This window comes from Dermacentor silvarum, chromosome 1 (genome assembly GCF_013339745.2).
Source record: "Dermacentor silvarum isolate Dsil-2018 chromosome 1, BIME_Dsil_1.4, whole genome shotgun sequence".
Classification (NCBI taxonomy): Eukaryota; Metazoa; Arthropoda; class Arachnida; order Ixodida; family Ixodidae; genus Dermacentor; species Dermacentor silvarum.
This window is the reverse complement of record NC_051154.1, coordinates 352,671,667-352,696,170: the sequence shown is the minus strand read 5'-3', so window position 1 is coordinate 352,696,170 and position 24,504 is coordinate 352,671,667. Positions and strand designations below refer to the sequence as shown.

At 47.1% G+C, this 24,504-nt stretch overlaps 1 protein-coding gene across 1 annotated transcript; it reads left to right on the top strand.

Annotated features, from left to right (window-relative positions):
* The first annotated feature begins 921 nt into the window (after positions 1–921).
* LOC125942367 (uncharacterized) lies at positions 922–5,113 on the top strand. Its single transcript, XM_049660523.1, has 3 exons — positions 922–1,022; positions 2,511–3,350; positions 5,068–5,113. Exons 2-3 carry the CDS (start codon positions 2,863–2,865, stop codon positions 5,111–5,113), a joined length of 534 nt encoding a protein of 177 aa, XP_049516480.1. The 5' UTR covers positions 922–1,022; positions 2,511–2,862.
* The last annotated feature ends 19,391 nt before the right edge of the window (positions 5,114–24,504 follow it).

Sequence of the window (24,504 nt, the reverse complement as noted above, 5' to 3'; positions counted from 1 at the left end):
GTTTTGGCATTTATGGCCTCAAACCCTCAAGCTAGCGTGCGAGATGTGGCCGCCCAGGCACCAATTTCCAATTCATCAATTTGGAGGATTTTAAAGGACTCGGCCTTTCACCAGTACCACGTTAACCTGCACCAATGCTTGGAAGCGAGGGACTTGCAGAATCGTCTAGATTTTTCGAATAGGATTCTCACAAAATCCGATGAATCACCGAACTTTCTTAGCAACGTCATCTGGACAGATGAAGCTAATTTTTGCAGAAATGGCCAGGTAAATCTGCATAATGCACACTGTTGGAGTGACTCCAATCCACACTGGGTGAAGCGCACTCGGCACCAGTACCAGTGGTCGTTCAATGTGTGGTGTGGAATTTAGGATGGTGGTATAATTGGTCGCATCTTCTTCGATCACACACTGACTGAACAGCGTTACGTGGACGAAATCCTTGAAGGAAATGTGGATGGGTTTCGCAGCGAAGTCCCGCTGTCACGTCTTCCAATTCTGCGGTATCAGCAAGATGGGGCGCCAGCACACAGCAGCAGCCGAGCACGAAACTGGCTGAATGCGACTTTTCACACACAATAGATTGGAAGGCATGGGCAGGCCCCGGAAACTCCGCTGGTTTTTTGTCCACGCGAATTGCAGCGCCATCCATGAGATGGATGCGAAACCAAAATCGCTTTTCCTTTTTTTTTTCTTGTCAACCCTCTCTCAACTTTGTCGTTTCTCCCTCGCCTTTAACTATCGGCGGCGCGGGTGGCGCGGCCCGCGCTCGTCGTCGGCCGTGCTGATAACGGCCGAAACGGCAACAATATTTTTCTGGCATTATGCGGTCAGTTTTGCTGTTTTCGCCTTCCGCACTAGCAGTGTGGTCCGTGTGGTACCCTACCGTTGCACATTTGGCGGCTTTTCCCGTCAATGTCTCGCAGCTGTCGCTGCTCGTGTGTGGTTCAGTGGTGTGCGAACACATCAAGACGAAGTGAGCCATGCGAAGTGAAATTCTACCGCATCCCTAAAGACAACAGGTGAGCACTGTGCAGTTTACTTCCCGGTATTTATTAGTGATAGCAATTGTGCGCAGCCGTACATGGCTGTCCGGTGGTGAGGCAGCAGCTAGCGGATTTGAAAACACCACAACGATGCAGTAAATCGTTATGTCAACAAGCAGCGAACATAAACTCCATATAAATATAGTACCACTCTTGCGTATCGCAAGGAAAGCGTGTGTAGGTGTGCAATTCGTACTTACTTCTAGCGAATTGGTCGCCATCGTTTAAACATGTTTCTGAGAATTAAGGTTGACATATCCCAACTAGTACTCTGCCGAGACGCGAAGCGCGCTCAGTTTTGTATGTTCCAACTGCGATGTTATAATTTATGATCTTCATAGTTCTTCAGGATGGAAGCATTTTTAACCTACGCTGGAAAGATGGACATAATTGGTGTGCCCAGATGAAAGGTCAAAAACCGCAGAATATGCTCGGCGCACTTCACGGAGGTGGATTTTATGGAACGAGCGAGAAGCACGCCGTGAGAAGAAGAGAAGCAGCACAATGCCACGTGACCACGCTTCTTTCTCTACTTATCGTTCTTTCAGATTTCGGGTTCTTCCTTTCCTTCAAACAGGGATCACAAGTGTGCTCCATTGATATCGCACTTTCCTCTTACAGTAAACTCGTAACTGAGCACCGCGGCGGAAGTGTAGTGGTCATGGCATTGTGCCGCTGAGCTAGACGTCGCGTGTTGGATCCCGGCTGCGCGGCCGCGTTACGATGGAGGCGGAATACAAAACCGCTCGGTCACCCTGCATTGGGTGCACGGTAAAGAACGCAAGGTGGTCAAAATTTCCGGAGTCCCCCACTACGGCGTGCCACATAATCATATCGTGGTTTTGCCACGTAAAACCACATAATTTTACTCTGTACCCCCCCCCCCCAGGGGCGTGCCTCTTAATGAAATTATAATGGTTGCGCCAGAAAACTCAAAATGTTGTAATTTCTAGCCCCCCCCCCAAAAAAAACAGCAGCCCTTCTCCTTTCTCTCTCTCTTCCTTTCTCTCTCTCTTCCTTTCTCTCTATATTCTCTGACCTTGGTGGTGATTTTCTATCTCTCTCTCTCGGTCTGTCTTTCTGTCTTTATTTCTTTCATGCTTTCTCTCTTTCATTTTCTCTCTTTTTCGTCCCTGGTATGTGCCAATGAGCTTGGACCCTTTCTGCATTACCGCCAGGATCGGCTCACTTTTCAGCGTGACACCGCCACCACAACCGAAATATGTGGGCCTATAAAGCTTCGCTTAAAAAAGGCGTACGAAAACTTTGTGACACGGCAACTTTACATCTGCTTTCGAGGCACGTGGCCGTGTGAAAAAAATTATTTCCTACCTTCAATTTCATTTGATTGAATATGTGATTAATTGCCAAAAACCTTACAACAGCGTTTTAGCACCCACTCGGAGGCACTTGCTAGATGCGTTGGCTTTTGATGTTCTGTATTTCTGCCCGTTTCTATTTTAGTGACGGACAACGAAAAGGAAAGACAACGAAGTTTGGAACAAGGCTCGCGGCTTGTGTTCACGAGCCTCGCTGGCTGCCTTTACGGGTGCGCTGAAGCGGTGAAGCCGTTACACGTCTGCAATCAGTACCTGGCTGCCCGAACCAGTGCTCCCGAAGCTTCGTCTATTCCGTCAGAGCCTGGCCGGGTACCGGATTTGCCAACCGTCGCTACTTCGTAGCTGCGAAAGGACAAGCAAGGTGAAGCGCAAGCTGTCATCCGGCTCGACAAGCAGCGGCTCCAGTCGCTCGCCATCCAACATGACGGCAAACCTCCCGGAAGGCTTAGCTGCTCTCACGATGCAGCAGCAACCTGATGTTCCAGGAGACCCAACAGAAGCACCTGCTTCCCTGCAGTGTTCAAACGATGAGATGCTGGCTGCGCGCACGCCACAGCTCGTCGAGCAGCAACACTCACGAGTGCGCCGTCGATGGAGCGGACGGGGAGCAAGAAGAGCGCAGCATGAAGAACGGCTGGATCCAGGTATCGTCACCACCTCGTTTCATGTCACGAGCTCTTCAGGCAGTGCAGGAAACGTGTTATGCCGAGGCCCAGAGCCAGGGATGGAACACTGCCTTGTTCATCGAGGACTCGACGCTGCAGAAGCGCGACTCAGAGGACGCGGAGGTCAAAGGGTGGGTCCGGATCGTCCCTGGTCGCTGTGCAGAATGTCGACGACCGGTCCGGGCAGGTGGCGAGGTGCCTCTGGTAGTCCTCAGCGTTGGCGGGCGCCATGTGAGCCTTGGTGAAAGGTCAAGGCTTAAGGAGGCACGGAGGGTGTTCCCTGCGGCACATGGTCACGTGTATGTTGAGCCGACCACTCTAGACTTTGTGGAAAGGGTTGTACGGGCAGAGGGACTCCGGAACGTTTTCGGGAGGGGGGGGGGGGGCAAGTATTGTCGTCTTTGTTTGTTGTGTTTAGTATTTTTTTTCTCAATGTTCGTCCATTCGCATTTTTTCATTACATTTCATTATTTTATTAATTCGTATATTTTTAATGATATCAATTATTACTGTTTTAATTCATTTTCGCTCAAATAAATTTGAATTATTTCCATCCTCGCTTATTCTGCATTGGTATGCACTTTGAAAATCCACTGAAAACCGGCTCGGACCGCGCAAATGACAAAACGGGTTCGAAAGCGGCGAAAAATCACTTTTAATATTTCTGCATTCTATGCCGCAGTGAAGCAAGTGTGAACTGACACAAGTACACAGATGTGATACAAGTAGGCAAGAAAGTAGGCACTGCGTACAAAGCTATCATCGCAGACTGACGAGCTTCATGGCTGCAGCATGACCAGACGGCGTTGGGCAGGAGAGGTTGTCAAAGGAGGCCAAAGGTTCGTTCTGTAGTTGTAGACACAAACTCTTTCATAACGGTTAGCAAGTGCAGTTCCGCAGCTGTCTTCTTGTGCACGTGAAGGAGCAGAAGGTGTGTCAGCCTCCTTTGCGTCATTCGATTGAGAAAAAATCTTTTTACTCGCATAAGAGCACTTAAAGATCGCTCTCCTGAAGCAGTTGACGCAGGTACAGGAAACACGAGTTTCATGTACTCGACAACCTGGTCCATCATCTTCCGTATATCTGCAGACTTCCCCTGCAGAATTTGTAAAATGCGTTCACCTGCGCGTGGAACCCCGTCACGCATGAGCGTTGGAAGAAGCACGAGCTGCGCTGAAAGCCTGCTGATGTCAAAATCTGCAGCGTGTGCTCCTAAAAGCTCATTTAGGTCGTTTGCCGCGAAGTTTCAACCTTCAGCAGCGTCAGTCAAAATGCGCTCGAGGCTGTTCAGCTGCTGATTGTCAGGCTGTTCGAAACTTCAAATCGCCGTCAGATCTCGCTGGTAATACGATGGATAGTGGCAAAAAACGCTTTGCTCTATGATGACTTGCCGTCAAGCGCTGCAGGCTCCTTAGGCTTGCATGTATACATTGAAGCCTTCTGGGCGGCTGCGAAACTCTGGGCACACGAAGTTGCTTTAGACCTAACTCTGCTGTTTTTGAGTTCGTCCGCTGCCATAGGACGACAAATGTGGCGTCAGACCGTAGCCTTCACAAGCGCTCACAAAGAGCCTCTGCTGTTTCTATTGCTCCTGCGGCGTGGTAAACTGGGCGTTGAAGCATCCTCAGTAATTCCTCGCATGGGCCAATCAGGGCTATATAAAGGTTGATACCCAATAAAGTTTCGAACTTCTTTAATACTTTCTCATATCCTTTTATGGCTGTCTTGCTTGTGCCACTCAGAGATCTTTGAGCTGAGGATAGGTTCTTATACCTGACTGATAGGTTTCCGTTCAGTAGCGTTGCCGAATGATGGCTGCCGTGGAGCCAAGATTGGGGCAGGTAGGCTTGATAAATAATTTGGTTGATTTTGTTTACGAGTTCAAGGGCTTGGTATGTACGCTGGTGTTTGATTATTTCAGGCTTGTATTCTGTGGTTGGATATTTGCGTGTCAAGAATGCTCTTTCCTTTCTTGTTAGGGTCCGTTTATGAACTGATCATCGATCTTTCGTGCAGGTTTTCCGCGATTGCAAGAGTTGTGGTCTGTTTTGTTGGATCTTAAGAGGTAGTTTAGAAATACACAGTCTCCGGTGATTGCCTGGCTTGTGCATTATTTTGTAGGGAAGTGCGGTGGCATGCTGGAAATGTTTCTTATTCATTGATGTGTTATTGTTCTCTCTCCAGGTGTAAGTCAATATTCCGCCAATTTTTTCTGCATCTGTTTGCGTAGATGTGATTTAATGAAGAGTTTGGTTACTGGAATATTGAGTGGCGTGCCTTAATGTGTGGCTTCCTAACCGGCCATCGTCCCACCATTGCACGTACAGTTGATCATCGGCCTTCTGGAAAGCATTTCACCACACAACCACCAGTTTGATAATTTAACAATAGCTCCTGTCAAAAATTTGATTTCCGCGTCAACGGTCAGAAAGTGGGGGAGCCCGGCCCCCCTTGCCACCCCGGTTCCGGAGTCCCTGTACGGGCAATTCACCAGGTCATCTTGCAAGCTGTTGAATGTGGCCATGGTGCAACGCGAGCCAAACCTGACGTCATACGTGACGGCGGCGCGCAGGGGTCGTGGCACTGGCTACGGCTGCGTCCCGCGCGACGTCTCATCGAATGGTTACTTGCTAATCAGATGGTATTAGATTCCAAAATTCACAATTAAAAACAACTAATCATCGTTTCTGATGGAATGTAGCGCGTAACAGCACTGTGTAGTCTCGAGTGCGAGTGACCGATGCACGTGCGAACTGTTCCGAATGATTCTGCTGCTGGAGAGTCGCGGCTGCTGCGCAGAGGGGCACTAGTTACTGATCGAATTAAAGCATGGGTGTTGATAACTTCTGCTTAACAAGTTCCTAACTGTCATTCAATATAAACGCCCCGTTCTGGGGCAACCTGTAAATGTGGTAAATGTGCAAATTGATATAATGTTGTACCGCCAACAAATACCTTTCAGCAGAAAACTTCAGTGAAGTAATCTATACCACTACTGTGCATGACAAGAATGGAAAATACGGCGACCGTAAAGTTTACAAAGCTTCGCTGTCCAATCACCGAAACAAAAACTTATAAGCACATAAATTGTTTGGAAAATTGATATGTAATTTATATTACACCCTACGTACATTGTAAGCTATTCAGTACTGAGCGAATAAATATTGTAAGTGATTGCCTCTAAAATGTAAGGAGTCGTAAGTAGGGGCGTGTGAATATTCGAGTTCGTAATTCCAATCGAATAATATCTAATCGAATAGTTCGATTCGATTTCGAATAGCTAGTATTCGAAGTTTCGAATAATTCGACAGCACGAATATCAAAAACGCGACAAAGGCCAATGTTGCAACTTGGTTAGTGAGGCGTGATTAAAACTAATGCTAACGTCGTTACAGTAGGCCTTTCGTTAAAACTTTCACCAGTATCCTGGTTCAGAAGCGAGCGCATGTTTATATTAAAAGAGATTATGCCATTTCCGCATGTAAAAAAAGATAAAACCTTATGAGAAAACTGTCAAGCCAACAACTTCGCTTCCGAAACGAAGGCACCGACTTTTGCGTAGTTCGGTCGCGTATGCCGCAAGCGCCGCAAAGCACTTTTGCACAAAAATATTCCTTCACATCCTGTCTTAACTACCGTCGCCGCGCGCTTATGTTGTGTTGCACCCGGGATCACGAATCAACATGACTCATCTGCTCACAGCACATAGAAGGCTTGCGGAAAGGGCAAGGTCCTCCTTGCACATTCGTCTGACCGCGGCGGATGTTTTCAACTGCAGTTTTCAACGCATGTTTTCAACTGCAGGAAACAACGTAACGTCGCGGCGAGAGAACCTGAAGCCAGGTCATGTGGAACAGCTTGTTTCTGCATGACAATTTGTAGCCTTGCGGTAACAGTCACTCACCGCTTTGTGTCCTCGAGGACATGAGCAGACATAATTTCTTTGTTCTTTCTGTAAATTTGCAATAAAATCTTTTGTATTCAACGTTCGATTCGGTATTCGGTATTTTTGGCAACTAGTCGGCACTATTCGATTCGAATTTGATTCAAGATGAAATTTCATTATTCACACACCCCTAGTCGTAAGCGTAAAATATAAGGGTCGTTGCATGCGGTATGTACAAACACAACGCTGATGTGCATGATAACCTAATAGTTGTCATACTTTTCTCATACCCTTATTTATACTGAGGTTCCCGGAAAGTAAATCGTAAATGACAGCACTGTTATTGAAATGTCCACAAGCTCCCAACAAAGCAGCACAAGTGCTGTTCGGCTCACCTCTGCACATAGCTGGATCAACTGTTCATTGCCTTCTCAGTTTCGCACCTTGCTGAGAGAGAGCGCACGAATACGCACACCCCAGAGCGACAGCACACGCCGGGAGGAAAAGGCGCGAAAGTACACAGCAAAGTGATTGACCAGCATCACACAGTCTAGACAGCAGACGCCAGCAGAATGCCACGTGACCACATGCACATCTTTATACTTATCGTTCCTTTGGATTTCGTGTTTGTCCTTACTCTCGAACAGCCACCACAATTTAAGTGTGCACCATTGCCATCGCACTGTCCTCTTCTTACGGTAAACTCGTAACTAAAGCCACCGACAGTAGTGTAGTGGTTTAGTAGCTGCGGGGTCGCGCTGCTGAGCTCGAGGGCGAGAGTTCGACACCGGCAGCGGCGGCCGCGCTCCGATGGCGGCGGAATACAAAAACGCTCGCACACCAAGCAATGGCTGCACGTTTACAGATTCCCAGGTGGGCAAAATGAATCCGGATCACCCATCTAGAACATGCCTCACAACCAGAACGTAGTGTTCGCACTCAACGCCATAATTTAATATCTCGATCGCAGCTAAATATAGCATACGACAGAGAAAGTTTTGTTAATATGGATCCTCTACTGCTGCTTTCGTGCGACATGGCTGTTTGAAAAAAAATTATTTCTTTGCCTGATTTCTATTTCATTGAATGTGTGATAAAGTATCCGTAAAAAATCATAATGGCGTGTTAGCAATTAGGCAGAGGCCTCTGCTAGATGTGTCAGTTTCTTATGTTCAGAATTTCTGTCCATTTATTTTTCAGTGATGGACAACGAAAAGGAAAAGCGCCGAAGATTGCAGCAAGGCTCGCGGCTTGTCGTTCTGGTCTCGCGGCCATTCTGGTCTCGCTCGGCCCTGTCTCGTGTGTTCGAGCATCCGGCGGTGCTATTCTACTGTTCGTTTAACGTCTTTGTTGTTCCTTTTACTTGCCTCCCGCTTTCTTTTTCTTCACCCTTCTGTTTATTGCGTCGCGAGTTGAAGCGAGTTAGACTAGCCTGATGTCTCTCTCTTCTCCCGGTCAAGGGTATTGTCTTTGGCTAGCTTCTATCTCTCCCCGAGAGTGGCCGATAGACTCATATTTACGCAGTGTCCCTGTGGCTCTTGTGCCTCCAAATGGGTGATCGATACAGGTGAAGAATCCGAAAGCCATTCAGGGGGAGCTTCGAAAGGCCACTTCACAGTTCCAGAAGATCACCAGGGACCGTCACTTTGGTCGCGGTGGTATTCTTTGCTGTTCATCGCACCAGGAGTGCGTTCGAGACCTCCTCAACTTTTCTGAATTTGCATGGAATCCGGTGAGCTCGCTTATTCCAGCGCACCTTTCATGCTCGAAAGTCTTAGTTCGCGGGCTGGACGCGAGCCTGGACCCCTCATGAGTACTTGATTTGTTTTCAGTTGCAGGAGCTGTTTCTGTATACCGGTGAAGCCGAATTATTCAGAACAAGAAGTCATTCTTGCTGTGCTCTCTTAATCTGCTGTTTATGCATCTGCCAGTCTGTCCAACGTATTCGCGTCTGCAAGTCAGTAAGTGACGGTAATCAGGGCCAGCTTGGGTTACACTGCCGTAAATGTGGTGATAAGACAACGCTTCCTCGTACCAAGCCAAGCAAGCCTAAGTTCAAACAAAGCGGGATTGTATCTCGACCACGGAGTAAGATATAAGACAAGAGCACCGACTCTGCTCGTCTGGAAGGGACACATTCTGAAGCGCCGGCTCCTGCTTCACGGCGTGTTCGCCAGACGGCGCTATGAATGATGAAAAACTAGGGTGCCTCGATGCCAGCGCCGCCGTTCAGGGTGGTGCCATCCTTTGACCGCCCCTGCGTCGCCGCTTTCTCGCTGCGACGCCATCTTGAATCACAGCGAGCGTTTGCGAGTGCTTGGTGCCGGTGCTTAGTTCGAGACACAGTGCGCGCGGATGCTTTGCTGACGCTTCTACTTGCTGGACAGTGTTCAGCCGCATGAATGACAAGCTTGTCAAGTGCATCGAGTCGACATGACGGGCTGTTGTGTTCCCAAGTGCACTGGATCGACGCGTAAAGGGCTTCGTTCTTTACGCTTCTCCGGGACCCAGAGCGAATGAAGAGATGGGAAGCCCAAGTAAAGCGGTATCACTGGAAGGCAACGTATAGCTCCTACATTTGCGAGGTAAGTGTCAAGAAAGTTTAGACTATCGCACCGTGTTTTTAATTCAAATAAGAAAGCATTCTCTGATCCTCGCTCACGAACTAAGCACTGAACCGATGCTGTCTGAGTAGCCTATGGTTTGCGAGCGCGCCCGTTCGGATAGGCTTTTGCCGTTTTGATCGGCGCAGTGTATGCGAGTAGTACGCTTATTTTAAGGACAGACGAAAATGGTTCGCCACGAAATAGCCTTACATTAGCTACAAATCGTCATGTAAACCACCTATTTTACTTTTTCACGGGAAGCACACATCGTGTGTCTCTTGTTTCTTTTTTTTTTCGTCGGTTTCTTTTTTCGCTACTGGTTATTTGGGACTAAAGAACGCAGTGCTTCTTCTGGGGAGAGCGGCTGTTGTGTACGTGGCAAGCGAAGCATTGTGATTTTCTCTGATTTCTCAGCAGATATCTTGCGGATCTCAGGTTGTTACGTTATATAGCCGATTTTTTAGACGAATATATTTGTAGCGTGGTGCTCGTAAGCCGATGATTATTCGTGCTCATTCCCGATCGTAGTGGGTACTGTGACGGTCTTTAAATGCCTGTGCACGGTATGCCCAGGTGTAGTAGAGTTAAGGGGCATCATGGGACCGAAATTTTTGGGCGCTTTCTGGCATGGTGTCTGTTGTAGCCTGTGCATTTCTTCGAAACCTGTGAAGCGAGGTAACACAGCATTACTTCTGCGAAAATTTATTTTTAAGCACTGCAATGGGTTCTCTGTATTTACAAGGCAACTTTTCATATCAATAATCAGTTTTGTTGTTTTACTTGTACTTAGAAACACTTTGAAGAGGACCAGTACGAGGGAAATCGACAGGATGGGCGCCGTCTGTTGGAAGTCAACAGCCCTACATCATCATGTACTATATTTTCGAAGTGAAAAACATTGCTAATCTGTATTTGACTGTCTTAGTTTCAGTTATGGTTTTTGTACGCGATATGTATGCAGTGTTGTTTATTTTTTCAATGTAGTTATCAGTGTTCTGATGGTTAGCTATAAAATGTTCTGTACTCGCCATCGATGTGTTTGGCTGACGCGACGTATTCGATGGTAGCTGATGTATTCTGGCTCGATATCTTGATTAATATTACCCGCGGCTGCGTTTTCTTGTTTGTATTCTTGTTTTCGATTTATATTGTGTGTAATAAGGTTGATGTACTCACTTGAACCCCCCCCCCCATGTAATGAATAAATTAAAAAACCTTCCCTATCCCGAATTGTGTGGATCGAGCCCACCTTGCGAATTTTTTTTTATCTCGTCTTTCAACATAACCTTCAGGCGCCACACAGTACATACAATTTTTCATGTACATATCCCTTTCATGATTGATTGTACTAGACATTATAAGTAAATGTATTTTGTGCATCGTTTGGTTTCTTGTGTGTACTACACAAGATTGACACAGACAAGTTACGTTACATTTTTCTCTACAGCACTAACTAAACCTTATTTTCACATCGCAGTTATTTTTACACCAGCTTAATCCTGTCAGCACACAGTTTTGTGGGCAAAAAAAGCAAATTGCTCGAAGATATCGTCAAATAATTGCAACGAACGCGAAGAGCACGCGCAACGCAAGGGAAACTAACCGCCGTGCGCGAGTGGCTGGCTACGGTAAAAGAGGCATGACGTGTTAACCAAAATACAACAGCGAAAAAGAAAAACTGCCACACACAGGGGGTCGCAAACCTTATATACCAAGCATCGAAGCGCAAAAAAAAATAGTGCGTATTTCAAACATACACACGGCATATTAAATGTGATTGAATTAGACAACTTGGGGCATATTCCTGGCGCCATACATTTACGTCTTCCACCTTCAACGAGTTAACGGCTATTGGTTATAAAGATTTACAGATGCGATACCGATAAAAAAAATCCTCATCAAGGGAAAGCACTTGGAAGTGCGCCGCGAGTAACGCTATTTATGAACGGAAGCGTATACCCGAGTCTGAGCTCGTGTGATTCAATATGGCGGCGCCAGCGGGGCTGTCTCCACCCTGAACGGCGGCGCTGGGCATCGAAGCACCCTATGAAAAACTCTGCAGAGTAGAGCCGGGCCCAACAAACCGAAGGAGCAAAGGCGCGGGGACTCTCTCGCGGCACCTGCTTGTCAGCTGCTCCACGCACGCCCTGACGCCTGTAGCACGCATAGCTCTTGCGGTTCACGGAGTGAGGTTAGCAGGAGAAACAAGTCATGTATCACTTTATTTAATTTATTTTATACAGGCCAAATGCAGGGTATTTGTCAAGTGGCATACATGGAACTTTACAAGGCACATGGAACAGAAAATAAACAAATTACGGAAACTAAGACGGAAAGAAAAACTATAGCAAATAGTAAGGCGATATAACGGCAGTTCGGGTGGTCTCAAGCAATAACAGACGAGAACGAAAAGAAGTATTTATGGAAAAGCTAACATTTATCACTCTTTTTTACCTGAGCACGCATCAAGTGCTAAGATACTTCGCTTGCTTCTTTGTTTCTCGCGGTGCTTTTCGTCTCACCCGGATCTCTTGCGAGCAGAATCGCCACATTCTCACTAAACATAATAATTGGGAATTCCTGCCAGTGTTTCCTGCTTATTATTTCACAAGAGAAGCTCTGATTGTGTGTCTGCATAACTGGGGGAATCATCTCGAAGGCAAGGCTGACAATTTACAGGGTAGCCAGCCGGTATTTACACTGGCTAAGCTCCTTGTCTTCCTTTCCCTTTCTTCTCTCTATATTACGGCATGTCTCTGGACAAGGAAAGGCACCTGCACTGTGTGTAGTTGTAGAGAAATTTAAATTGATCTCCTCCCGTCCTTACGCATTGGCGTCTTCTGGTTCCTCCTGGCATTCAGCATCATTGAGCTACGCCATGCTTCCCTAAACAAATTGAAGGAACTGCTCCGCTTCGAAGTCGAGGCACTTTCTTTACATCTAGTAGGACGTCGCCTTTGTCTTTGCTGAAGTAACTATCAAAAATAAGCTGCTTCTCGAAGTGCCGCGCATATATTTTGTCCATTGCTTTAAGCGCTCGCTTACCTTCAGGAATCTTTTGACGCCACTGGTGCAGTAGTTGAAGATCAGATGGCGCCGCGAAGAGCGAAAACTTCTCGCGTCCTTTGCCATACCCAGATTTACAGCCGGGAACAAAACATTGTCCTGTTGCTCAGTCTCCTGATGCGCAAGTATCAAGACACCTTGTTTCGTCAGGCATGAATAAACATACTGCAGACATGGTAAACAAATCGAGGAAGACGAAAATTTCGCACCTTCGCTTCCGCGCAGACGTAGAGGAGTGAAAAACAAGTACTTCTGTTGTGTCTTTTTGTGCAGCATCATTTGTCGTCTGTTTCCTCTAAATACATATAAAAATTTTTCGTATGCGTGCATAAAAGTGCTACCGCGTGTTTATTTGCGCTTTTATTATTTGTGCGCATACATTTTTTATTGCGATAGCAATTATATGGACACTCAAAAGCAGATTTCTGCCGTCGGCGTCGCCGTCGCCGTCGCCGTGAGGTTCCGTATGACGTCAATGGAGATGAAATCGTCACCGCGCGCCGAACGCTGTATGTGCGAGTGAAAGGGCGCGAGGGCCGCGCGATTTCACGGGGAGTGAACGCACGGCGGAGAACAAACGCGCGTTCTGCTCTGTGCTCCCTTAAGGGCTGCAGAAGTAGGCGTCTCTTTCCTCCTCTACAATCACCATATATGTAGAGCAAACGTGCCTTCTTCCGACGCACGAAAGGCCGTGGGGGGGAGGAGAGGGAAGGGAGGCGACGTTTAGCTGCGGCACCAAGTGCCTATTTATATCAGAGGCTCCGGCAACAGTCACCAACGCCGCACGCATTTTGAGCGAACGCGGGCAAAACGCCGACGGCGTCGACAACAGTTCTGCGTGTTGCCGGTGCTGTTTAGTGACCACAAGGACCATGGCCTTATCTTCGCTACGGTGCACCGCCATAGGGTGTACGGCAAGGGTTGGCACGTTCTTCATAAACACGGCACCAACGCCGCGCGCATTCGTTGCGAACGCGGGCAAAACATCGACGGCGTCGACAACAGTTCTGCGCGTTGCTGGTGCTGCTGCATGTCTAAGTTTATACAGCTGATAATACTACTATCCTTACTCCGTATAGCTTTCTACTAATTTGCTATCGCAATTGATGCTTCGCCTTTCGGGTGAAACTGCGACATCTTTTTTTGTTTGATTGTTGTCAAATTGAGACGACACGCTCTGCAGATGCCGCGTTGCCCGTTCTGCGCCGCCGGTCTCCGCCACCCAGCGCATGCGCACATGGAAGCAAGCTGTTGAGTGTTTTCCACGCGCCTCGACAGAGGGCGCTATGCGATGTATAATTTGCGTTGCACGGTTTGTCCCGAGTAGAGTTCACTAGAATACAGTCGAGTGGGACGAGCGGCTGGGGCGCCGCCTGCTTTGCAGTGAGGCGCCCGATGTGGAAAAATACTGTGGCGGCGCCGCGATCGAAGTGGATTGGGCAGCATCAAGGTCGCGCCGTTGGAAAGTGCTGGCGATGCAGCTCGGCAGGGTCATTCGTAGTACTTCGCGCGCTGATATTTGAGTTCAGACCGCTCAAATCGTGTTCATAATTGCATATGACATGTATTTATGCCTTAAGAATAAATTCCGTTATTTCTCTTCTTTATTTTGTTTTTTACTGCCGCTCGGTGACTCCGCGCGCACGTGCATTGCGGCCGCAGTGTTGGCTTTCATTCTACTATGTTATTGTACGGTTCCCTTTCGAGAACAGATATTTTTCTCGTTCTTCAAGCCGCATGTATCTCTCGTGTGTATTGTTGCGCATATGGTTTTCCATCGGTATTTCTTGCGAAACGCAAACGAAGAAACACGAGTAACACGAGTTTTTTTCCATTTAGTTCCCATCGAATTCCGCGACCTGGACGCGGAATTCGATGGGAAGGAAATGGAAAAGTACTCGTCTACTTCTATTTAGGTGCACGTTAAGAACCCCAGATGGTGAAAACTAAACCGGGTGCCTCGTAATCATATCGTGGTTTTACCCGTAAAACTGAAAAATTTGTTTAAATAAAAATAAAAAAGCAGGTGGCTGCGTTCTTCGGGTTTTTTCTGGGGGTTTGAACAAAAGAAATTATTCTCGAGTCTGATTTCCGAGAAAAACACGTTACGCTTATCCTATATTTCATATATAAATGTAATACCGTTCACAAATGTACGACCGCTCAACTCAGCAGCTTGTACATTATTAGCGGCTGCTTTCAGTTATCTGGTGCACTAACATAAAGACCCTAATTAACCAATTAAAGGAACGGCATACCTCACATACACATAGAGATATATCCAGATCAGTTGCGTTCGTTGAAGATAAGTGCGGTACCACATGGGACACCCAGTTTTAATGGGTTGCAAACATGATGAGACTGTCAAAAAAAAACGGTTTTCCTTGCCTTAATCAAGTTAGCAGATTTACAGGCTGCCCCCAAACGGGGGCGTTTATATTGAATGACAGCTAGGAACTTGTTAAACAGGACTTATTAACACCCATGCGTTAATTCTCTCAGGAACTGCGCCTCTGCCCAACAGCCACGACTCCCCGGCAGCACAATCATTCGGAATAACAGCCTTCACTTGCATCGGTCACTCACCTTTGAGACTTCAATGGAGCTGTTATGCGTTACATACGAACGGAAACGACTATTAGGTAGAACAGTAGCTTGCTGGGCTAGTTGGACGCAGTCGTCCCTTTCTTGTTATTTTTGCGTTGTTACACAAGTTGACTATTAGGCGTCTTACAGTATATCAATAACACTTGCGTAAATAAATATATATAAGATGATTTTGCCTGCTATGAATATTATTTCTGCGAATGCGAGTTTTATGTGCAGTAATTCACTAATAAGTGTGTTTGTTATGCAAACACATGCGCTTATTCCAGTCGGGAATTCTCACTTTTTCAATTAGTGCATTCAGCATATTTGTTATTTTTTCCCTTACACATATATCGTGAATATACAAGTCTATGTAACCTTTGATTTAATTGCCTAGAAATCCATTCGCCATTCTTCGCGCCACGCAGTTAATAAACCTGGCTTATTTCACTCTAATATTGTTTTCTTCGATCATTGCCCCTGGTCAATATCCACCAACAAGAAGCGCGCGTAAAATGACACGACATTAATAATAAAATGTTCTTACGTAGCTTCATGTTGCAGAGAGACCAGTTACTTTTAGAAGACTGTGGTAAAAACATCAGTTCACCTGGCTAAAACTACATTTGGTGCCGGCCGTCAAGAGTCATGGGCGCACCAAAGCAACTAAAACATTTTAAAAAATGTACTGCATAGACGTTCTGCGCGAAAAACTGGGCGTCCGCCAGCGCCCGCGTAGCGAACGCGCGCTCGCTAGCAGACGACGCGCTTGACAACGACAGCAAAATAGAAGACGTCGCGTTGTATAATCCATGCCTCAAATATATATGTTTGGCTAAATGGTGTAAACATAATTTTGCAGTTGAAATAAATCACTATTTTAAGAGCGTACTATGCGCAATCGGCCTCGGCTCCCGCAGCGAAAGTACGTTGAATATGCCGCGGAGCGCGTCTAAGGCCCAATCCAGTTCGCTCGCAGCGTCCTCGCACAATTTTTCCACACGCGGCGCCTCAGCGGGAGAGCGCCGTTCGGCCCACTCAACCATTATCTAGTACACTCTAGTCCCGAGCGAATGCGTTGCGCGGCGGCGGAGTCGGCGCTCCTGTTTATCTTACTCCGTGATCTCGACACAAAGATCAGTGCGCCAGAGAGATAATTGAGGCGGTTAAGATTGCTCGTGCGGGAGAAAAGGTGTGTGAGCATGCCATCACTAACACTGACTAAGGAAGAACTGCGGATGGTTGGTGATTGGGTCCATGTTGATATCACCTTGTGCCATTCATGCTGACTGATGTTTCTTTCCTTATTTCCTTGATTTTCCTTTCCTGCTGACGCGTCGTATGTGAACATATGCCTAGCATCGACAGTAGAACAAACAGTTGGAAGTCAGCGCACTTTTCGCTCTGTCTCTATCGTCGTCCCTTCCTTGTTATTTTTCGCGCTGTTACACAAGTTGCACAGCAAAGCGAGAGCGGCGCTGTGCTCCAGCGCTGTAGCAGACGACGCGAAGCACCTCCCCTAGGTCCCTGTGCGCCTGCGCCGCTTCGCTTCGATGCGCGGCCGCACCGAACGCACTGGCGCTCCGCGGAGCGCGGCCATAAAGCCCCTTGATACGCGGCCACGCTGAGCCGTGTCCACTTTAAGAGTGGATGACCCTGTACTTATTTGCCAGTACATCTCATTTGCGCTCGGTGTCATGTATGGAAGGTAGGTTTTGTCAACCAGAGATAAATCTAGTAGAAGCGATCGTTGGCCGGTGGAGTAGGGTTAACATTTCAATGCACTGCAATAATTGCATGTGCGCTCCAAAATTTGTGGACAGTGAAGTTGTGTTCAGACTGATTTTGAGGCACGCCATAATGGAGGGCTCCGGATTAATTTTGACCACCTGGGGTTCTTTAACGTGACCTACAACGCAAGCACACGGCGTTTTTGCATTTTGACTCCATCGAAATGCGGCCACCGCAGCCGGGATTCAATCCCGCGATCTCGTGCTCAGCGGCGCAACGCCTTAGCTGACTGAGCCACCGTGGCGGGTGAAAATAATACACATACACGAAAAAAAAGTCACTACAGAAGCGGACAGTGCTCGCCCGCGTCTGACGTGTCTTGTGCGTGTATACATGTATATTTATGGGCTATATCTGGACGTAACTATGTTACACCAACCTGCCCAACAGACGGCCCTTCTCGGGATCCTTTTCGTAAACAGCGTTTTTCTTAGCCTAAACGCACAGATGAAGACATTAGATCGCGTGGTATGTCGCATGTCATGTTAATGCTGCTTCCTGGATTATTCTCTCAACTCCCGGTATGCGAAAAGAACTTCACGAGTGCTTTTCGTCGTCCCTGACGACGCAATCGTCGAGAGCAAATGGGTGGGAATTTTAACAAAAGTTAACGATGAAACCACTTCCATACAGTCCCAAATTGTGGCGTCATCATCATCTTCAGCAGCAGCATATATTTATGTCCACTGCAGGACAAAGGCCTCTCCCTGTGATCTCCAATTACCCCCGTCTTGCGCTAGCAGATTCCAACTTGCGCCTGAAAATTTCCTAACTTCATCACCCCCTTCCCCTAATTTTCTGCCGTCCTCGACTGCGCTTCTCTTCTCTTGTATCCATTCTGTAACTCTGATGGTCCACCGGTTATCCATGCTACGCATTACATGGTCTGCCCAGCTCCATGTTTTCCTCTTAATGTAAATTAGAATATCGGCTATCGCCGTTTGCTTTCTTATCCACACTGATCTCTTCCTGTCTCTTAACATCCCCGCAGGGGCGTCTGCGTAAGCAGGCGTTTGGTGTGTAGCGACACCACGGACCCGAGCACATGGGGGTTGGAGCCTCCCGCGTGTAGCCGTGCGCGGCTTAGCCGTGTCTAGGGAAAGGGGGATCCTGGGGGTTGAGCTGATGCCGGGTGTTCGGACCTTTAAGGCCCCCCGTTGGAGGCAACACACCTCTTCGGCCTCTGCTTCACATAGACGGCACCCCTGGGCTGACCCACCCAGGGGAAATCGGCAGTTGCCTTTTCCTGTCCTCCTCTTAAATCTTCGTCTTTCTCTCTCACTTTCAATCTATCCTGTCTTCTTTTCGCTTCTTTTTACTTCCGTTTTTCCAGGCAGCTAGGGTTAACCTTGTGTGGGTAGCCAACCTTGGATATTCCATATTTGGTTATAGTGGTGACGTGCGGTTGGCGTCTGTAGGTCTTGTGTTTACAGGCCCTGCAGCGTCCCCTTGTTGGGCTCCATGGTGGGTGGCTGGCGTTGCCGCTGAAAAATTCATGTATACTTATGGCAAGCTCATTCCCCCCACTCCCTGATCGCCGTCTGAAACGAGGGCGCACCGATGAAGTCTTCCAGTTTTTTGGTCGTCAAAGAGAAACTTTTCCCCGATTCCACGTAATTCACTCAGCAAAAACAGACAAATCCGTACGAACCATCTCACCTTTCCTTGTATCAAACACTTTGACTGACACTTTTGGACCAGGCTATAACGCATCCAGGATGGCAAGCGGGGATCGCCTCTTGGAACTCCGTGATCTCAAACAATACGAGAAACTGTCCAATCTAGTGTCATTTGGAGATGCCCGACTAACAGTAACCCCACACCGTACCATGAATACCACCCGTGGCGTTGTCTCAGATGATGACCTGTTGCAGCTGAGTGAGGCTGAACTTCTTGAGGGTTTCAGTGACCAGAATGTCATCAACGTTAAACGGATTAAAATGAGGCGGGATGGCAAAGAACTCCAGACCAAGCACTTAATACTTACTTTCAATTCAAGTCTTCTACCCGAGTCTATCGAGGCCGGGTACATCAAACTTCGTGTAAGGCCATACGTGCCAAATCCTCTGAGATGTTTTAAGTGCCAGCGGTTCGGCCATAGTTCCCAGAACTGCCGAGGCCGCCAAACTTGTGCAAAATGCAGTGCTCCTGAACATTCCTCTGAGTCTTGTGAAAGCTCTCTACATTGTGTTAACTGTGATGGGGACCACGTCGCCTACTCGCGGTCGTGCCCATCCTGGAAAAAAGAAAAAGAAATAGTAACTATTAAAGTAAAGGAAAACATAACTTTCAAGGAGGCACGCAGGCGGGTATCGCACCTGCCGAAAACCAGCTTTGCCGAAGTGGTGCGTCAGGGGGCAGCGCCACAACGGCTTCCGGCGGCTGTCTGGCACACGCATAGTGAGCCGGCGGTGACGCCATCCGCCCCCTCGGCGGCTGCAGCTAGCGCTGCTCCGCCATCTCAGAACAAGGGGCCATCGACCTCCGGGCTGGTGGCCCCCAAGGTCCCGTCCCTCGAGACGAGGCCTTCACGTCAAACTAACCGCTCGCAAGAGCGTGTGTCCAGCGCGTCGCAAGATGCATAGGACACAACAACCAGCCAGACGGCGCCACCAGCGCCTAAGGAGCGGCGCGATTCTATCGACCGCTCCAAAAAAGAAAAATCTCGTGCCATGGCGCCTGGAAAAGGCCCGTGAGCCAACATTGCATTCTTGAACATACAGCATAAAACACTATTCAAATGGACACACAAATCCTACAATAGAATGTGAGAGGACTTCTCCATAACCTTGACGATATCACAGAACTCCTCCATAAGTATAAGCCAAAAGTGCTGTGTGTTCAGGAAACGCATTTGAAACCCCAACAAACAAACTTCCTCAGACAATATGCTATCTTCCGGAGCGACCGTGACGACGCTGCCACCCCGTCCGGTGGAGTAGCAATAATAGTAGATAAGTCGGTTGCTTGCCTTTCTCTTCAGACGTCCCTTGAGGCGGTGTCTGTGCGAGCAATTCTCTTTAAAAAAATTAGTAACCATCTGTTGCATTTACATACCGCCTCATCACCAACTTAGCAAAACAGAGTTCTACAAGCTGACTGACCAGCTCCCGGAGCCCTATATTACAACCGGTGATTTTAACGCTCACAGTACTTTGTGGGGAGACTCCCGGTGTGATGCCAGGGGTCGACTTATTGAAAACTTTTTGGTAACATCTAGCGTGTGCCTCTTTAATAAAAAAGAGCCCACGTATTATAATATCCACAATAATTCATATTCTTCTATAGATTTAGCGATTGGCACTGCGAGCCTCCTTACTTACATAGACTGGAATGTTGTCAAGAACCCATTTGGGAGCGACCACTTTCCTGTAATGCTTAACTTAATACAGGAACATGATAGTCCACCCCACGCCCCCCGTTGGAAAATACCGTCCGCTGATTGGAAAAGTTTTAAAGAGTCAACATACTTATCACAAGATTTTATGAACAATTTTAATATTGAAGACGCAGTAGCGTATTTTACTGGTTTTATAATCGACGCACCGGAAAAATTCATTCCACAAACAAAAGGTCTCTCTGGTAAAAGACAGGTCCCCTGGTGGAATGAGGAGTGCAGACTGGCACGAAAGAAACAGAACAGAGCGTGGGGTGTACTCCGTCGCTCCCCGACTGCGAAAAATCTCATAGAATTTAAACTGGCAAAATCACAGGGAAGACGGACGTGGCGACAAGCAAAGAGGGCTAGCTGGGAGAGGTTTCTGTCTGGCATAACATCTTACACACAAGAGTCTAAAGTATGGAATCGCCTTAGAAGGCTAAAAGGGCAGGAAACCCACCCATTACCGCTTGTCAATGAACAAGGGAACGGCTTGGAGGACCAGGCGAATGCTCTCGGTGAACACTTTGAGCGTGCGTCGAGCTCGACCCAGTACTCCGAATCATTTCTTAAGCACAAACAGATAGCTGAACGCAATGCACTCGACCGCAAGTGCACAAAGAACAACGCTTATAACCTTCCTTTTAGTATCGCTGAGTTAAAAGCTTCTTTGAACATGTGTAAAAGCTCTGCCCCGGGGGCCGACAGAATCATGTATAACATGATTAAAAACCTCCACACAGGCACATTATGGACGCTCCTAGTACTTTTTAATAAAATTTTTACTGCCGGGTACCTTCCAGCTGCATGGAAAGAAGCTGTTGTTATTCCAGTTCTGAAGCAGGGTAAAGATCCCTCCTCTGTAACAAGCTACCGCCCAATAGCGCTTACGAGTTGCCTTTGTAAGCTTTTCGAAAAGATGGTTAATCGCCGTCTTCTACATTTTCTGGAATCGAACAAACTCCTTGATGCGTGCCAGTGTGGCTTTAGGGAAGGCCGGTCGACGACTGACCATCTCGTACGCATTGAGGGCATTATTCGTGATGCCTTCATTCATAAGCAATTCTTTCTATCGGTATTCCTCGATATGGAAAAAGCATACGATACTACCTGGCATTACGGAATATTAAGAGACCTTTCCGAAATGAGAATCCGTGGAAACATGTTTAGCTTAATTGAAAGTTACCTTTCTAACCGGACATTCCGTGTTAGAATTGGAAACATTTTGTCTAGGCAGTTTGTCCAGGAAACTGGAGTGCCTCAGGGTGGCGTCCTTAGTTGCACCCTTTTTATTGTCAAAATGAATTCATTGCGCTCCTGTATTCCGCGAAGTTTATTTTATTGCGCATATGTTGATGACGTGCAGATAGGATTCAAGTCATGTAACCTGTCCATCTGTGAGCGACAAGTTCAGGCTAGGCCTGAACAAACTGTCTAAGTGGGCTAATGAGAATGGATTTAAGCTCAATCCCCAAAAGAGCTCCTGTGTCCTGTTTACACCGAAAAAGATGCTTGGTCCCAGAGCTCATTATTGAACTCCATGGAGAACGCGTTCCTGTGAATGCAGAACACAAATTCTTAGGCGTCATACTAGATTCAAAGCTTACCTTTATTTCTCACATAAAGCACATTAAAGGTAAATGCCTAAGAACGCTAAATATCCTTAAAATCCTGTCGCACACAACATGGGGTAGTGACAGGAAGTGCCTCATGACTCTGCACAAAAGCCTTATATGGTCGCGGTTAGACTACGGTGCTATAGTCTACCAATCCGCTTCACCCAGCGCTCTGAAGATGCTAGATCCTGTGCACCATCTAGGTATCAGCTTCGCGACCAGTGCCTTCAGAACAAGTCCCATACAGAGCCTGTATGTAGAATCAGATGTGTGGTCTCTTGAACTGCAGAGGACATACTCTAGTTTCTTATACTTTCTGAAAGTAAGTTCCAACTGTGAACATTCATGCTATTCAACGATAAACGATACAACGTCTAGTATACATTTTTCAAAACCGACCTTCAGTGAGACAGCCCTTTTCACTGCGTGTAAGGAAACTGAGTGAGGACATGGGTATTCCGCTCCCTACACATGAAATAATGGCTCCAGCAAACCCGCTTTCGCCATGGCTGTGGCAGGAGATAGTGTGTGACTCATCATTTGAGGAAATCACGAAACTCGCTTCAGAAGTACACATTCCTATGCACTTCCTTGAGCTCCAGTGGAAGTATTCTTGTTCACAATTCTACACAGACGCATCGAAGTCACACTCCGGCGTATCATATGCAGCTGCTGGTCCGTCATTTTCAGAATCCGACGTCCTGCACCCGGAAACCAGCATCTTCACTGCAGAAGCTTATGCAGTGATGGCGGCTGTGAAACATATTAGAAAAACAAATCTCACAAAAGCCATTACATTCACAGACTCCTTAAGTGTAGTGAAGACTTTAAAATCAATACACAAACATAAAAATCCTATAATCAACGACCTTTATGCACTGCTGTGCAGAACCTACATGTCTAATCAACATGTTGTATTATGCTGGGTGCCTGGGCACAGAGGCATCGAAGGAAATGTACTAGTAGATGAAATGGCTAAAGCAACTGGTAACGAAAGCTAGCAGTTTCTCCATAGCAGTCCCAGCCACAGACCTAAAGCCATTCCTTCGTAAAAAGCTCAGGAGCCATTGGCAACACTTGTGGGATACCGAAACATTGAATAAGCTGCATGCAATCAAACCCCAGTTAGGGAATTGGTCGCCACTATCAAAGTCACGACGATGTGATGTGCTCTTTTGCCGACTGAGAACAGGGCACACCTATGGTACCCATTCTTATCTTTTAACTGGTGCTGAACCTCCTAGCTGTGGTAGATGTGGCGAGAGGCTGACCGTCCTCCACGTCTTGGTGGAGTGTCGGGAAGCGGAACCTGAACGAAAAAAGCATTTTCCTCAAGCTTACCAGCAGTGTATCCCCCTTCATCCTGCACTATTTCTTGGCGCAGAACCACTCTTCGGGTCTAAAGCGGTGCTTAATTTCTTAAACGATGTTGTGTTGCACGTTATTAGCCAAAGAGATTCGTAGCACACCCTCTCTATAGAGGGTGCAGCTGCGATAGTAGTACTGTAAGGCACAAGCCTCTGGGCCCTTGCGCTCAAGGGCACTGGTGAGGCAGCTGTGCTATTGGGTTGTCAAATTTTATTGTATTATTCAGACATAAGGTATGTTTTATGATCATAGCCCATATCACTTGTCATTCTCATTATTTTAGTGTCTATATATTTTACGCCATTTACATTGTAGGTTTTAGGCCCCTATACAGCCCATGTGCAATCACCATCTGCCATTTACCACTTCATGGACTGCTTCATGCATACTACCTTTCTTGGCGCTCTTTGGTCATCCCTGGCCCTTGCGCCAATAAAATCCATATAGCATCATCATCTTAACATTACGCCTAACATTTTTCGTTCCATCGATCTTTGTGCGGTCCTTAACTTGTTTTCGAGCTTCTTTGTTAACCTCCACGTTTATGCCCCATATGTTACCGCCGGTAGGATGCAATGGTTGTACACTTTTCTTTTCAACGGCAGTGGTAAGCTCCCAGTCAGGATTTGCCAATGCCTGCCGTAAGCATTCCAACCCATTTTTATTCTTCTGTAAATTTGCTTCTCATTATCAGGGTCCCATGTGAGTAATTGACCTAGATAAACGTACTCCTTTAGAGACTCTAGAGGCTGACTGGCGATCCTAAAGATCCTTCAAAATCAAGGTCGAGCCAAAACTGGGAGTAATGAATCCATCTCTTTATTGGGCGAACTTCTGCTCAGAACATGGACGTGGCACTTCAAGAACAATGGTTGCGGCGACCACAGTCTTGCGTCGTCGAAATCTGACCAACGGGTCCACTTCGTCGGCTATACTTTACCGGAGTTTAGTAGAACTTGTTGCTGGGCGAATTGGTTGAGATCTGAGGAAAATATTGTTGCGCTACCAGGAAACAAAGACTTAAAGAAAAGTAGGAAACAATAGGTCGGGCGCTGACCTTCCACCTGTTTTATTCTTACAGCAGAGCAGGTAGATCCAACAAATGCTCATGCATTTGTCGCCTGGACCGATTGCAGTGACGTTTTTAACAGC